Raw genomic sequence first — 14999 nt, forward strand, 5'->3', positions numbered from 1 at the left:
GCCTCCTATTGGAGCTGCTTCCCAGAGACGGTTAGGAGGCTCAGTCATTGAAAATGACGAAGGCATTTCTGACTCAGTTGTGGGTTGGCAACTGCACTGCGGGGAAGGCTGAGCCTTGGCAAACTGTTCTCTTGTACGAGGTCTGACCCTCTAGTACTGAGTCTGAATTTCTAGCCAACCAATGGGGGTGTCTTCGTGACCATTACCTTCAGAGCTCTGTCCTCAGCGGGGGAGGGGGAGCAGGCGTCCTGTAAACTGACAGTGTCGGCCAGTGGCTCAAACTATTTTTGGAATCTTCCTGACACCTTTACCCATCGCCACCCCACTCTGGATGTAATTACTCTCTTCACATTTTGGCGAGACCGCCTTTTGAAAATGTTTTTGGTCACACTTAGGTTTACAGCTATTTGTGCCTGATTGCACCACTCATCCTGGATTGCAACCCCTTTGAGGACAGGGAGCCCGTCTTACTCATTCCTGTATCCCCTGGCCCTCGTACAGGGTCAGAGCTCCCTAAATGCTGGGTTTGTTACTCAGGTAATTTGAGACTGTCTTTGCGAAGTTTTTTCAGCACTCACAGAACACTCTTCTGGATAGCTCCAGTGTGGCCAGTCTGTGTCCTTTGGGGGTGGCTGTGACTTCAGAAAAACACGTAAATCAGTTCTAAGTCAAGTTGGGTGGATGAATTGAGCAACGCAAATTTGGTCCTATAGACAAGTTTATTCTAAGACTGGTTGCTTGTGTGGCTCCTGAGCCAGGTCTAGCTGCCACTCCTGTAGACGCTTTCCAAAAATCCTTTGGCGTGGGGTTTTAGATGAGGTGTGTGGAGTCCCCAGACGAGCTGACTTGGCTCTGGACTGGATCGGGAGAACGGCGGGGCTGTAATGCTAAGATTGGCCACCAGAGGGGGCATGTGTTCCAGACCCCACGGGAGCTTCCGCGATTGCTCCAAGAACTTTGTATTTATAAAGACTGGCCGCCAGAGCAGCTGCAGTTCACATCTCAGTATCTAGCAGAGCCGCTGGTGCCTCCACAGAACATCTCCCGAGCGCTGCCTGTGGCTGACTGAGGCGAGGCACCAACCCAGGGACTCCCCAGCCACAGGCCTGAGTCAGGCCTAAGGCTGAGTCTTTGCCTCCTGGAGAAGTGCCCCCCGAGAGGAGTCACTGAGCACGGAGCACCGGGGCAGCCTCCTTCTATGACTCCGTCTGGCTTTGGCTGGCTGTGGGTACGCGCCGCGCGGGGCTGCCTGGGTCTCAGTGTGGTGACAGCGGCCAGCTCTTCGGTCACCATGGCGAACCCCGGGAACTGAGGGGACAGGCGCTTCTGCAGCCTCGGCGGGGGCGCTCAGGTGAGTCTTGGCCCTAACTCTGTCCTAGCACCTGAGCGCAGTGTCCCAGAGCAGCTGCCCCCGGGTGTGGGGACCCGGATGTGGCCGCTGGAGCAGGGCGCTGCGTCCGGGCATCTCGGGATGCGGAGTCTGGAGGTGCAGCGCCAGGTGGGAAGGTTCTGGCTGTGGGGACCACGGGGGCCTCATCCAGCTGCTGTGAGCCTGCATTTGGGGAAGCTGTTGCCTTAGTTGCAACTCTGCCAGGCTCGTGCCGCAGCTCGGGAGCCTATGCCGGGAGCCGACGGTGCAGGTGACTGTCCCTCTCTATGTGTGAAGTGTGTGTACATGGCGCGTGCCACTGGTGGGATGTGTGAAGGGAGAGCTTAACATTCGCCCCTTTTCCAGCTTCGGGTTATGATTTAGGTTAACTAAGTACCGTTAGAGGAGAGGGCCGTATTCATGGGGATTTTTACTTGGTTTCAATGAGTTTAAAGGTATGCCATTCAAAGAGAAGATGCGAGCCCTGCAGAGTTAGATGCTGGAACCCAGACATGCTGTCTTTGCACAAGTGAGGCTCATGCCACCTTCAGCAGGAAGAATCGATCGAGTCCTTCTGCTGCCCAGAGTGACTTGCGAGTAAGGGTCCAGATTTCGCTCTGATCTGTATTCACGATAGCTTTTTTGCAAAGGGAATCCCAAAAAGCACTGTGGCCTGACTGGCAGGAGGGAAGCCTCAGGAACCTAGAGACCGCGCCTCTCCTCCCTCGCCTAACTGCTTGGCAGGATCAGAAGATGCTGGGGGGGGGGAGGAGGAAGGGGCTGTTTCTCTCCTGACTCGCAGCACCAGCTCGCTGTGTACCCTTGCTTCCCTGTGCACCATTCCACCGGAGGCTGGAAATAACTGGGCAGCTGGCAGATGTGCTTCTCCCCTTCAGAGAGGTGATGACCTGAGGCTGAACGAGCTCAGCGGATTGGGCCAGGTTCCCGAGTAGAAGTGGCTCCAGGACAGGACCCCGTGTCCTCTGAGCTCCCCACCCCGCGCAGGCCTGCCTGGAGCTGCCTTGGGTGGAGCTACGGATGTCTGAGGGCTTTAGCCCTAAAATGTAGCATCCAGACATCCCTAAGAGGCCAGTAAGATGTCCCATCCCTGGGGGAGCAAGGCCCCATTCTTTGACTAGACACACAAAAGTCCAGTCTCCTCGAACTTTCTCCATATGTCACTTTGGCGTCCACACCCTGCTCATGTTTCCACAGTCCTCGTCCCCTCCCTTCCAGCTCCCAGAGCCTCTCCTTGGCCCCAGGGCCCCTCTTCACTGACCCTCTTCACTGCTGGGTTTGGGACCCTAAGGGTGGCTCCTGAGAGGGACTGAAACAGGCTTTCCGGACGAAGCAGCCTTGTGGCTGGGTCAGTGCCCTGGGTGGGACGCCTTTCCCTGGTGCCTCACCCTTGCCTGACATCATTGACTCTTGCCTCTTGGGGCCGAGACTGGCTTATCTTTAAAGTGGGAACGACACACTGATGCTACCTGCCCCCCTCACAGTGGCCCTGGGAGGGCAGAGAGATCCCGGATGGCGAATGGTCTGTACCTCCTGGGGCATGGGCACACGCAAGGGGTGCATATCCCCTTCTTTATCACCACGCTTGGCAATGAGTTTGCACCTTGCCTGAGAGCATGAACTTGGCCCCAAAGGCTGTAAGGCCAGTGATCGAAGGGTTCAAATTCCTGCCCCTCATTTCCAAAGAAAGAAAAATAGCTCAAAATAAAACCTAGGGCAGACAGAACATTCTTAGGTTTCTTTCCCAAGTAACAAACATGAGCAGAGCTGGCTGAGCACTTCCAATCTCATCTCACTCACATCTGGCCTCTGCTCCGCCCCGGCCTCTCTACTCAACAGACTCCCCAGGCTCCTGCTCCACCAGCCCAGGGGTGGGGAGGGGGTAGAGGAGGGGCTGCCCTATAGACACATTCCAGATAACAAGCCTTGCATTCCAGCTCTAGTCCAGGAGCTGATCCGCAGAGGGGAAGGTGGAAATGAAGATGGGGCTAACCTGGCCCAAGCTCATGGCCACACCCCCACCGCCAGCATGGCAGCACCCCATCGAGGTCTGCGTGACCTCTGGGCAGCAGCGCCTGTTGCCTTTGGCAGAGAGAGGATTATCGCTTGCAGAAGAGACACTGACCTCCTGCTTTGCAGCTCCCCAGGATGGAGGCCAGAGGGAGGGGTGCTGCACTTAGTGCTTGTGAAACAAGGGAGGGTCCCCTGCAGCTTAGCAGCCGTGGAGCTGCTCAGGAGGCCCCACCTAGAGGCTCATAGTGGGTGGAGGACTTGGACGGAGCATGGGTGTTGGGAGGGTAGCAAACCGGACATAACCGCAGCACAGAGAAGCTGGGTGGGAGCGGTTTGTGGGCTCCCGGGAACCCCTGGGGCAGGGAGGGGAGATCCTGGCAGAGCTGTGGGCTCCTGCTGGCCCCCCTCTCGCGCAGGCTGGAAGAAAGGCCCGCAGAGGCTGTGATCACCCTGCCCGTGCAAGCATGCATGTGTGTGTGTGCACATGTGCGCACCTGTGTGCATGGCATGTGGCGTCTCATTACTTGAAGTGACAAGAGCAAGAAGCCCCTGTCCGTCCTTCCTGGGCCATCGGAAGGACAGTTGTATGGCAACTGGCCGTTCCTACCTCTTCTCAGCCCTGAAGTCAAAAGTCTCTGGAGACAAAGGTCAAGCCATGAAAATAAAGGGTTTAGGTTTTGCTCTGCCTGCCGGAGCGGTTCAGCCAGGCTCCTCCTTCATTATCCCTATTTACTGCCACAGTGCCGATGGCTCCTTTCCTTCTGCCTCCGAAGAGGAACTGATTGCCTTCAGGCAGCAGGCATTGTGCCCCCCCATCCCATGCCACCTGCCAGGACCCTGTCATTCCCTCCCAGGTGGTAGACCCCTAGCTGGGCTCTCTGGGCCTCAGAGTCGAGTTCGCTCCACACTGGGCCTGGGACCCATCCATCCTCCCAGGGGCTTTTATCTTCCAAAGAATTTGCTCTTTAAAAGTGGATTTTTGGTTCAATAACCAGATAGTCCAAGAGCATCAGGACCGAAGGTGAAGCTAAACTTATGGCTGGAACGGAGCTGAAATTAGAAAGTAATTTGTCAAATCACCAAGCATATATGAAAGAAAGAGAATAGCGAGTGTTTTATGTAAATAAACACTTTGTAATTTGGCTCAAAATGTAGGTTTTTCTTGTTACACAAAGAATGCAAACACGTTGTAGAAAACCCAGAATATCCAGCAAATAAAAATAAGCACAAAATCCCCACAATCCCCACCAGAGTCTTCTGATACAGAGCAACCCAGAACATCTCCAAATGGAACCTTATTTGTCACGGACTCGGGACACGTGTATATATTACAAAACGGGATAGTGTTGTACACACTTACGGAAATGGTGCTGGTTTACCTCAAATAGCATGCCGTTTTCCCGTGTCACTGGGTACATTCCTGGAGCGCCATGGGGCAGATCCAGAGCCCCAGCGATCCGGCTTCAGGAGGCCATGCAGACACAGACACTGGCCCCTCCCCTAGTCTCAGGCTGCCCAGGTCTTAGTGTCGGGGGACCCCACCAAGGCCACGGGTCCAGATGAATCCCTGCTGTGGTCCCACTGCACCCAGCCCCTATGGAACATGCCAGCCCGGTCAGCACATTTCCAACATGGGGCAGGAGCCCAAGTCTCTCTAATGTGCCCAAAACTCTAGAGGCTGGGAAGTCACTCCATTGGGGTCAGGAGGGTCAGGTCCTCCAGGCTCCACCAAGCATGGCCCTCAGGGCCCCTCTGGCTCCGGCTCTGGCCCTAACCAAGGGCTGTTAAGACAAATGGATGGGTCCCGTGATCAGAAGGGTCCAAAGGGCCTCGGCCTTCCCAAGAGCCGAGGAAGTTGGGCGGGGACTCGGGATCCCGAGGACGTAGTGGACAGCACCTGTTGATGAGAGGCGGCTGGTGTTCAGGCTCCGGGCTGTGGGGATGGGCGCCTTGTTCCGTGCATTCATTTCTGTGTCCGCCTATAGCTTATTGTCTCTTTCCCCTGCCTCCCTCCTCCCTCTCCTCTCCCCTCGCCATCCTTCCTGCTGCTGCTGCAGGTCAGAATGGAGAACAAGGCCATGTACCTGCACACAGTGAGCGACCGGGACACCAGCTCCGTCTTTGAGGAGCCCTTTGATGGCAGGAGCCTGTCCAAGCTGAACCTGTGTGAGGATGGTGAGTGCCTCTGGCTTCGTCTTGCACTGCAGGACCAGCCCTGTCTCCCTATCCAACCTTGGGCATTGCCCCAGGGCAGTGGTGACCGCCCCTCTAACACTTCTTATATGCAGCTTCATCCTTTGAAAGGTCTTTGAATTCACACATCCTTACAAATCTGTGTGACCTGCAAGATGTGTCTCCATTTCACAGATGAGCTGGTGGAGGCTGAGAACGCATTAGGATCATAGAGCTCGTCAGTCCCAGAGGCGTTCCAGCACTGAGTCTCCTGACTCCTGGGGCAGGCTTTTTGCCTCTTTGCCTTCCTCTCCTCTGGGTAAGTCAGGCTGGGGTCAGGCAAAGGCGTGTGAGCCAGTGAGCCCAGACCTTCTCAGATGAGGCACCCCCGAGCCATTTCTCAAAGCATTTGTGAGGAGAGAGCATACCTCATCAAGGTGCTCCTCCTCCCCCTGGCTCAGAGCCCCCAGATCATGCCATGGGAAGGAGTTCCTCATCCCGGTGACCCAGATGGCCTGCGTCCTTGGGAACTGGTCATTTGCTAAAACTGAAAATTCAACTGATGCTTCCTCCAAAGGAGCCCAAAGCACCTTGCCAACAGACTGAATCCTGTGTATCCAGCACAGAGCTTGACCCTTAGTAGGTGCTTAATAAATGCTTGCTACATGAATGAGCACACTCCTTTTTGCAGTGAGCTTAGGGGAGGAGAGCATTGTCCCCACTTTAAAGCTGAATAGAATGAAGTTTGCAGAAGAGTCTCATAAAGACTTATGGCCAATTAGGCAGAGACAGGCTATGATAGAGTTCTCCGGAGAAACAGAACCAGAGCGATATATACGTATGTAAAAGATTTATTACGAGGAATTGGCTTACAGGATAATGGAGGCTGAGGAGTTCTACAATCTGCAGCTTCAGGCTGGAGACCCATGAAAGTGGGTGGTGGAATTCGATCTAAGTCAGAAGGCCCAAGAACAAGAGGAGCTGACGGTGGAAACCGCAGTTTGAGGGCTGGAGAAGATGAGAGGCTATGTCCCAGCTCTGTGGGCAGGCAGGAAGCAAAAAGCAAATTCCTTTGCCTTTTGCTCTACTCAGGCCCTCAACTGATTGGACGAGACCCACTCCCACCGGGGAGGGCAATCTGCTCTATTGAGTCCCCAATTCAAATGCTGATCTCATCTGGAAACACCCAGAAATGATGTTTCCCCTGACACCCATGACCGGTCAAGTTGACAGAAATTAACCACCATGCAGGCCTTCATTCAAGGCTCTTTCAAACACCATATTTTCCCTCCACTCTGCTAGCTGCCTTTGTCTCAAAATTACTCAAAGAGCGAAATGCCTCCCCATCCGGCTCTAACCATGTCTCTCCTCCCACAAGGTGCTGAGTGCTGGAAGGAATGTTGGGTAGCTCAGAGATGTAGGGGTCAGGGACAGTCTCAGCAGGGAGAGGAGACAAGATCTGGGCTCCTGACCGATAAGCCCCCACCAGCTGCCCTAGTAAACTGCCCACCATTGTAGCTCTTCCTCTGAATTCCATTCAACAAACATATTTTGAGGCTCTTCAGTGTGTCAAGCTCTGGGTGGGGGGTCAAGGATGTTCCAAAGAGAAATCGAACCATCCTTGTCCTGAAAGGGCTATGATCTCAGTGGAAGGGACTGGCCTGGGGACAACGACCCATAACATAAAGTGGGCAAAAATACGTGCGAGCATGGTAGTCCCCCCTTATCTGTGGTTTCGCTTTCCACGGTCTGTTCTCTGCACTGAACTGTGGTCTGGAAGCAGATGATCCTGCTTCTGACCTATTATCAGAAGGCCAGTCTCAGCCTTGTGTCACTCACCTCAGCTCCTCTCATCACACAGCCATTTGATCTCACGTCACCAGAAGATGGGTGAGCATGGTGCAATACGATATTTTGAGGGAGAGAGAGAGACACCACATTCACATAACTTTTATTACAGCATATTGTTATGAATGTTCTCTTTGTTATTATTGTTGTTAATCTCCTGCTATGCCTGATCTATAAATAAACTTTATCACAGTGTGTGTATATAGGGAAGAACACAGTACATATAGGGTTTGTGCTCTCCGTGGTTTCAGGCATCCACTGGGGGTCTTGGAAGTATCCCCCATGGATAAGGGGGGGGACTACTGTACTGGAGTTAGGAGAAGCCATTCCAGAAAAGGCTTTAAAGACTGAACACAATTTTGTAAGAGAAGAGGAGGGTGGGGAAAGGTGTCATCAGCTGTGTCACACCAAGCCGGGCCAGTGCTTCTGTCAGGTTACTGGCACCTGGGAGGGCTGGGTCACTGGCCAGTGCTCAGCACTCCACCGTCAGCAGAGGCCAACTTGGCTTTCGCACAACTGATCCCGCCTTCTCCCTATCAGCCCCTCAGGAGAGGACTGGCTTGGCAAGAAAGAACTGGGGTACAGCATGGTGGGGGAGCCTGGAGGAGCACCAGGGCCAGCCTGGGGTGCAAGTTGGGGCAGGGCAGGGACCCCAGGGCAGGGAGAGGCCAAGGGTGCGAAGTGTCACTAGGCCTCATACCCCTTCCATCATCTTGCTGTCTCTTTTTCTGAACCCCAGATTTAAAAAGAACATTTGAACCAGAGGGACTGAAAATAACAGTAATCTCAGCCACTGTGCTTTCTAGGCCCCCGGTGGGGAGGAGAGCTGATCAGAGGACAGTTTTAGAGCCCTGCCAGGAAGAGTCCTCAGGGGTCCCCTGAGGCCTGGCACCCCTGAAGTGGGCACAAGTTGGAAGATGTGAGGTGGAGGCTGACTCACTCCTCCAGGGCCTTGTGACCGGACTGGGTCACATCCCTCTCTGGGCCTCAATGTCTTCCTCTACCAAATGGGGGCATGGTAGAGGGGAGGTCTCTGTGAGGTTCTGTCCAGTTCTAGAATTCTGTGCATTGAAACAGACCTGGTCATTGCATTCGGGGTGTGGTCCTTTGAAAAGCTAAGTTGGAACGTGGTGCTGCCCTGAGCAAAGCCCACAAAGCATCCCGTCTCAAGGAGAATAAAAACCCAGGTGCTGACAGTGGCCAAGGAGGCTGCTGACATTCACCTTGACCCTGCTGGCATACTCACCTGGGGCCTCTGCTCCCCAGAAGGTTGCTCTTCCACCTCTTCCAGTCTTTGCTCAAATATCACCTTCCCCATTAGGCTTCCTGTCCCCTTGCACTCACGGCCCCTTTCCTTGTTTCTCTTTTTCCTGTATGCCATAGTTCTGTTTCCCCTAAGGCACTATGTAATTCTTATTTATTATGTTTATCATTTACTGTCTGTTCCTTGAGGGAGGAATATAGACTTGACAAGGGCAGGCACCTCTGTTTTGTTCAATGGTGTCTCTTAAGCCTGGCACATAGTAGGTGCTCACTAATTATTTATTGGATGAATGAATGAATGAATGAATGAACGAACATTGGGTCCTTGAAATCTAAAGGTGGCAAAACAAATATATTCTAAGCCTGATCTCTAAATTGTGTGGTCTTCCCCACTCTTGAATGATCTGGCCTCCAGGCATGGGCGCGGGGATGGCATGAGGACCCCAGAGACACCAGAGTGTTGAGATGAAATCAGCCACCTAAGCTTGTGGGTTTCTGGTTTGACTTTTTCCCCCTTCCCTTTCATTTCTAAGAGGAAATCGGTGAGCTCTGACTTGGGGAAATTCAAGCCAGATTTGATCTGTTTCCCCAAGATTTCGTTCTTTGATCCTCATCTCTGGAGAGTGTAACTGGAGAGGGAGAGGAAGGGCTGTGGGGGGGAGGAGGCTGTTAGGAAAGCACAGGGTGGACAGAGATGGGGAAAGGGAGGGAGGCCCGAGCCGCCCCATGGGCCCTGAGTAGATTTAAACAGCAATGTCTGGTAGGCCTTGCTCCAGGATTTTCCCCTTGAAGGAAAGGAGATGGGGAGGAGGGGCGGTGCTACTCTTGGCTCTGGGGTTATTAGGATCTGGGGAAGCGAAGTCGCAGAAATGCAGCCCGGATATTAAGGTGTGACTCAGACTTGAATGCAGGCGGGACTTGAAAGACATTAGGGCATAAACTGTTATTTCAGAGGTGATGCACTGAGAATCCCCCTCCTCTCCTATCCCTCCCCCACCCCCCTGTCCTTTCCTAACTTGTCTTCTCTTTCCCTCCCACCCTGTCTTTATCTTTCCCCCTCTTTCCCTGTAGCAGGTAGGAAGGGAGGGGGAGGGGCCCTCCATAAGAGGCCATCTCACCCAGTTCCTGCACGGTGCATCCCCACAGCCTTCAAGGTGCACGCCCACACCCCTTGCTCCCCACGTCTTGGGACCTCTACCCCTCTGCACCCCTTCTTGGGCCTTGTCTCAGGACCCTGCCTCCTCCCTTGGGTCTGAGCTGTCGGCATCCCCAACGGAGCCCCCCAGTTGATGGGCAGGCCCCAAGAGCAGGGCGGCCTCCCCTCTGTGCCACCAAGGGGAATAGCTTCGGTTCCACCTGTCTTGCTAGAATTGCATGGAAGGGCTGATGGCAGAAGGTGACCTCCAAGGTCCTGGAGCCCAGCCTCCTGTGACCTCCATGACCGCTTCTACCTCCGTTTGAACAGAAACCCAAATGGGGGCCAGCTGGACCTGCTTGCCCCTCTCCCCCCCTTCCCTTCCTCTTCCCCTCTGCTCTCACCTTCCGTGGTGCGGCCTTTCTTTTCCTGCCTGCGTAGCTGTAGGCCTCTTCATCTGGCGCCAGGAGGTGAAGGCGGAGGGCGGGGTGGGGGTGGTGTTTGGCTGGGGCTGGCTCCTCCGCGGCCCTTCCTGAGGGCCAGAGAGAGGTGTTAGTGTCAGAAAAATACTGTAGTCATGCTCACCCCGCGGCCTCAGGCACTCCACCACGCTCGCGGCGTCATCCTGCGGCCGCAAATGGGAGGCTCGCGGAGGTAATGAGTTACACATGCTCCTGGCTGCGCCCGGGACGCCTGTAGCCAGGCTGCTGGCTGAGTGTAGGGCCTGAGCCCCCCGTTCCGGCGTTCCTTCCCCATAAAATTAAATTATTCTCCTCGGGGAACCCCCTCATCTGCCTTCTCATCAATCAGATCGCCCTGGTTCATCTTGGCGCAGCTCAGGGCTGCCGGGAAGCAGCCCAAGGGCAGGGGTGGGTTTCCTGGGCGGGTGTGGCTGGGGCCTCCCCGAGGGTCACCGCCCTCTACAGGTTGGAGAATCAGGCACTGGAGCAGGAGGAGAGCCGAGGTATTAACTGGTGCGGCGCCGCGGTGCTCTCGGGGTTGTGCCCCAAAGCACAGAGCAAAGCGCTGCTCCATCCGTCTGTGGTCATCGGGTGGCCAGGCTGGGTCTGGGTCCTGGGTCTCTCTTGGTCAATGGGCTGTCCCTCTGTAAGATGGGGAACAGCCTGGGGAGGTGACAAGAGTCTGGACATTGCAGTTTGGCGGGTCTGGGCTCCGCGCAAGGGTGTCTTGTATTTGAGCCCCCCTCCCCCATTCCCACAGGCCACCATTCACCCTGCTCTCTGCCTCGCTGGTTTGGCCATGGGGTGGGGGAGGGGGGCAGCCCTGGCAGGAGGTGGAAGGTTGGAAGACCGGGAGGGTGGAGTATTTATTCCCCCCAGGTCCTGCCTTAACGGGACATCTTCGGCTGCCTGTGTCCTTCCACCCAAGGTCACAGCCCCTTATAAGCCACCCTTTCCCCAGGGTTTTCTCCTTACAGGTTCTAGCAGTTGTTCCCCTCCTTGACCCCAGGGGCTGAGGTGGTTGCATCCAGATGGCACCACTCTAGCCTTCGTGGGCATTTCACACCCTGGCTGCACTTTGCATATATTTCTTGATTAAATCCTACAAAGTGTTGTATTTTGACTTGGCCACCGGTTTCACTGGGGCCTTGACTTTCTAATCCTCAGTGTCCCCATCTGCAAAATGGGAATAATGTTACCTCACAGGAGCCCTGGTAGAATCGGGTGACGTAACCCAGGTAAAGCACCTTGTGCACAGTACAGTCTAGATACACACTTCACATCCCTGCCCTTTGCGGAGTCCCTTAGAAATCCTGGGGGAGCGAGGAAGAAGGAGAGCGAGAGGGGACGGGATCAGGAGCAACTGCAGTCCCCCCACAGTCTCCCAGGAAACACCCACATCACTTCTCAGGGTATCTTAAGGCTGGTTCTTACCTTCTGCTGAAGAAAGCAGAGTTTTGGTTAGTGGGCTCCCTCATGAAGCCTAGATTTTCAGGGAAATCAAACCAAGTCTTTTAGTCCTGGTCCCCAGCTAGATGAATCTGTAAGGAATGTTCTAGATCCCGAGGGCCGCTAGTTCTGGGGCATATGTGAGTCTGTCCATTCCCCACCCTGATCAGAGGCAGTAGGCTCCCAAGGGCCTTCCTGTGGTGTGCCACCAGAAGCGTCAAGGGATGAGTTCATTGTCTCTCGGTGAAGGCTAGTGTCTCATGGAGGGAAGAGTGAGAGGCACCCAGATGCCCCAAGGGCTCCTTCCGACATGAGCCTCTGCTCCCTTCCTTCACGCAAGCCCCCAGCCCCTCACCACAGCACATTTCATGTGGCATTACTCTAGGGAGTGAGGGCAGTGAAGATGGCTCTGAGGTCAATGGCATGGACCTGACCCCTGGCCCCTCACACTCTGGAGCGGGGCCGCTGGGAGGAGGTCTGCGGTGACAGCAGCACCATTGGTGGGAAGGGAGTGGAGGGGTGCTGAGTCAGGGCATGGCTATTCCTCATCACATCACCCACTTCTTCCCACCCAGGGACCCTGCTCAGGTGGTTCTTGACCTTTATTCCTTTGTTCATTCATTCATGCATTTATTCATTCATTTTTTCATCCTCATCTTTCAATAAGAAGGTGCGTTGCAGGCCGTCTACAGGGGCTTTGAACTGACTACATACAGGGAGAGGGGCCAGGAGGCATGAGACATGGCCCTGCCCTCTGTCATTTCACTGTCACTGTGGTTAGTGTGTCCCCTGCTCTTCCCCCTGCCCTCCCCATGGTAGACCAGCACGACATTGGTCCACATGCAAAGTTCATTTACCTAGAAGTGATCCGGTGGGAAAGACATTCAGAGCACATACAGCCTCGCTCGCCCCAGGTACCTTAGTCCAAACTTAACATCCTTCATGGCCTTGTCTTCTCCGTTGTGAGGATGGCATTGCATGGTGGTGAAACCACAGGCTCTGAGGCCAGATGGGCTGGATTCCAGCTCCAGCTCTGTTGTGTGCTGGCTGGGAAACCCTGAACCGGTTCTTAGCCTCGGCTTGCCCTCCTCTATACGATTGACTCAGGGCTATGGTAGGGCTACTTGAGTTACTCCACTTCCAGTCCCTGTAACAGTGCCTGATACATACTGAGCACTCCATCCAAGTTTGATCTTAGGAGAAGTATGGTTGCATCCCTCTGTTCTTCTGCTTCCACCCTGGGGCCTGCCCAAGGCACCCTACTTCCTCCACATTCTCAGTTCTCAGTCTCTAGGACGGTGAGCTTCATTCCTACCTTGTTCCCATGTTTGTCTGGTGTTGATTCCTGGTGTCAGACAATAAGCAGCATGACAGCTGCCCTCTGAGTCTAGAGCCCCGGCTTCTGTCTGTCTCTTTCCCAGGCCTTTGGCCTGGGCTCCTTGGTCCTTGTCAGCCCCTCAGTTCACACTCAGCTGCAGCTGTGTGCACTTGAGTCCCTCTGGATGGCAAGCCCCTCGTGTGCAAATGCTGTCTGCCTTGGATTCATCTGAATATTCCCAACACCTAGCACTGTGTCTTGAACACGGCAGACACGACGTTGAATGAATGCACACATTCTTGCTCACCAATACCGTAAGTACCAGGTAAAGGAATGCTTCAAGATGTGAGTTTAAGACAAAAGCAACTGTGACTTCATTCATGCAAAGATGACAGGTTTTATGGGGCTGCTGCTGTATGCAGAAATTAAAAGTCATGGTGCCTGCCCTCAAGGCACTTAAAGTCCCCTGAAGACACAGACAGGGAGACCAATCCTGCATTATAAGTTGATTCATGCTCTAATGGAATTGGGTGCAAAGTGTAGATAGAGGGGAGAAGAAGGAACCCTAAGTCTGCCCTGGGGAGGAAGGAAGGCATCCTGCAGGGATAGCCACTGCAGTGAAATATGGAAGGGCAGACAGCAGTGTGCCTGCTAGAAAGGGCAGAGAAGGGTTTCCCAGTCAAGGGAGGTAGCACAGAGCTCAGGCTGAGGACGGGTAGCGGTGGGAGGCCATGAATGTTCACTTTTGGAGCTCTGCTAGGCCAGGCACTGCTCTAAGCATTTGACAAGTCTGAGCTCATCTGATCCTTACATCAACTAGTGAGATGAGTCCCGTTATTATAGCCAAGTAATACATGAGGAAACCAAGGCTCAGAGACCTGCTAACTTGCCTGAGCTCACAGTTAGGAGGGATTGGTGTCTTTGTTCACTGGGGCTGCTAAGACACTACCCCAGACTGGGTGGCCTCGAAACAACAGACATTTGTTTCTCACAGTTCTAGAGGTGAGAAGGCCAAGTTCAAGGCACAGGCAGATTCCGTGTCTGGTGAAGACTCTCTTAGATGGGCTCTTCATAGATGGCCATCTTCTTACTGTCCTCACATAGTGGAAGGGCAGAGGGAGCTCTCTGGGGTCTCTTCTATGACAGCACGGATCCCATTCATGACGTCTCTACCCTCATGACCTGATCACCTCCCCCAGGCCTTACCTCCAATTATCATCATGTTGGCTGCAGCATCTGAATTTGGGGGGATACAAACATTCAATACACAGTGATCGGAGTCAGGATTAACTGACTCTACAGCCCAGACTCTTAATTATATTGAAGCTAAAGCCAAGTCATGGAAGGTCTTCTGTCACATCCATAGGAGTTTGGGTGTCTAGAGGCAATGGGAAGCCAGCAAAGGGTTTCAAAGCAGTGAAAGGATGAGGTCTGATGTCCATTTTAAGACGGTCCCTCTAGCTGCAGTAGGACATTCGATTTTTCAGCAATTACCTCTCTGAGCCATTTCAGTGGAGTGGGAGAGAAGCCAAAGCGCAGTGATTATGTCTGTCTTGAAAGAGAGGGTGAACACCCCATGCAGACTCTGCTTTCGAGGATGGGAGGAAGCTAAATGCAGTGGGTTCAGAACAGAACAGGAGGAAAAGAACTGGATGCAGTGGGTACCTGCGATTCTTCCAAGAAGTTCTGCTGTACAAGAGGACAGGGAAATGGAGGGGAATGGAGGTCAAGAAAGACTTTTATTTTAAGATGGAAGAAATAGTATGGTTTATGCTGATGGAGTGATACAGTGCAGAGGGAAACACTGGCTAAGTAGACGTGCTGGAATGACATCCTTGAGTAAGTATGAGAAGGAATCTGATGTGAGTCAGGGGAGTTGGCTCAGGCAAAAGCACAGATGGTTCGACTACAGTGACAAAAGGAAAAGCAAAGTGCTAGAGCCTGGACCCAGGT

General features: G+C 53.8%; 1 protein-coding gene across 2 annotated transcripts in view; it reads left to right on the forward strand.

Annotated features, from left to right (window-relative positions):
- The first annotated feature begins 959 nt into the window (after positions 1 to 959).
- SCARA5 (scavenger receptor class A member 5) overlaps positions 960 to 14999 on the forward strand; it is a 117339-nt gene continuing 103299 nt past the window's right edge. For both annotated transcript variants that reach the window (XM_026518936.4, XM_026518938.4), the window contains exons 1-2: positions 960 to 1351; positions 5458 to 5575. In XM_026518936.4, coding sequence (XP_026374721.1) covers positions 5464 to 5575 — 112 coding nt within the window. In that variant the 5' untranslated portion in view covers positions 960 to 1351; positions 5458 to 5463. The remainder of the gene's footprint in view (positions 1352 to 5457; positions 5576 to 14999) is intronic.

Source organism: Ursus arctos, unplaced genomic scaffold (assembly GCF_023065955.2).
Source record: "Ursus arctos isolate Adak ecotype North America unplaced genomic scaffold, UrsArc2.0 scaffold_11, whole genome shotgun sequence".
Taxonomy (NCBI): domain Eukaryota; kingdom Metazoa; phylum Chordata; class Mammalia; order Carnivora; family Ursidae; genus Ursus; species Ursus arctos.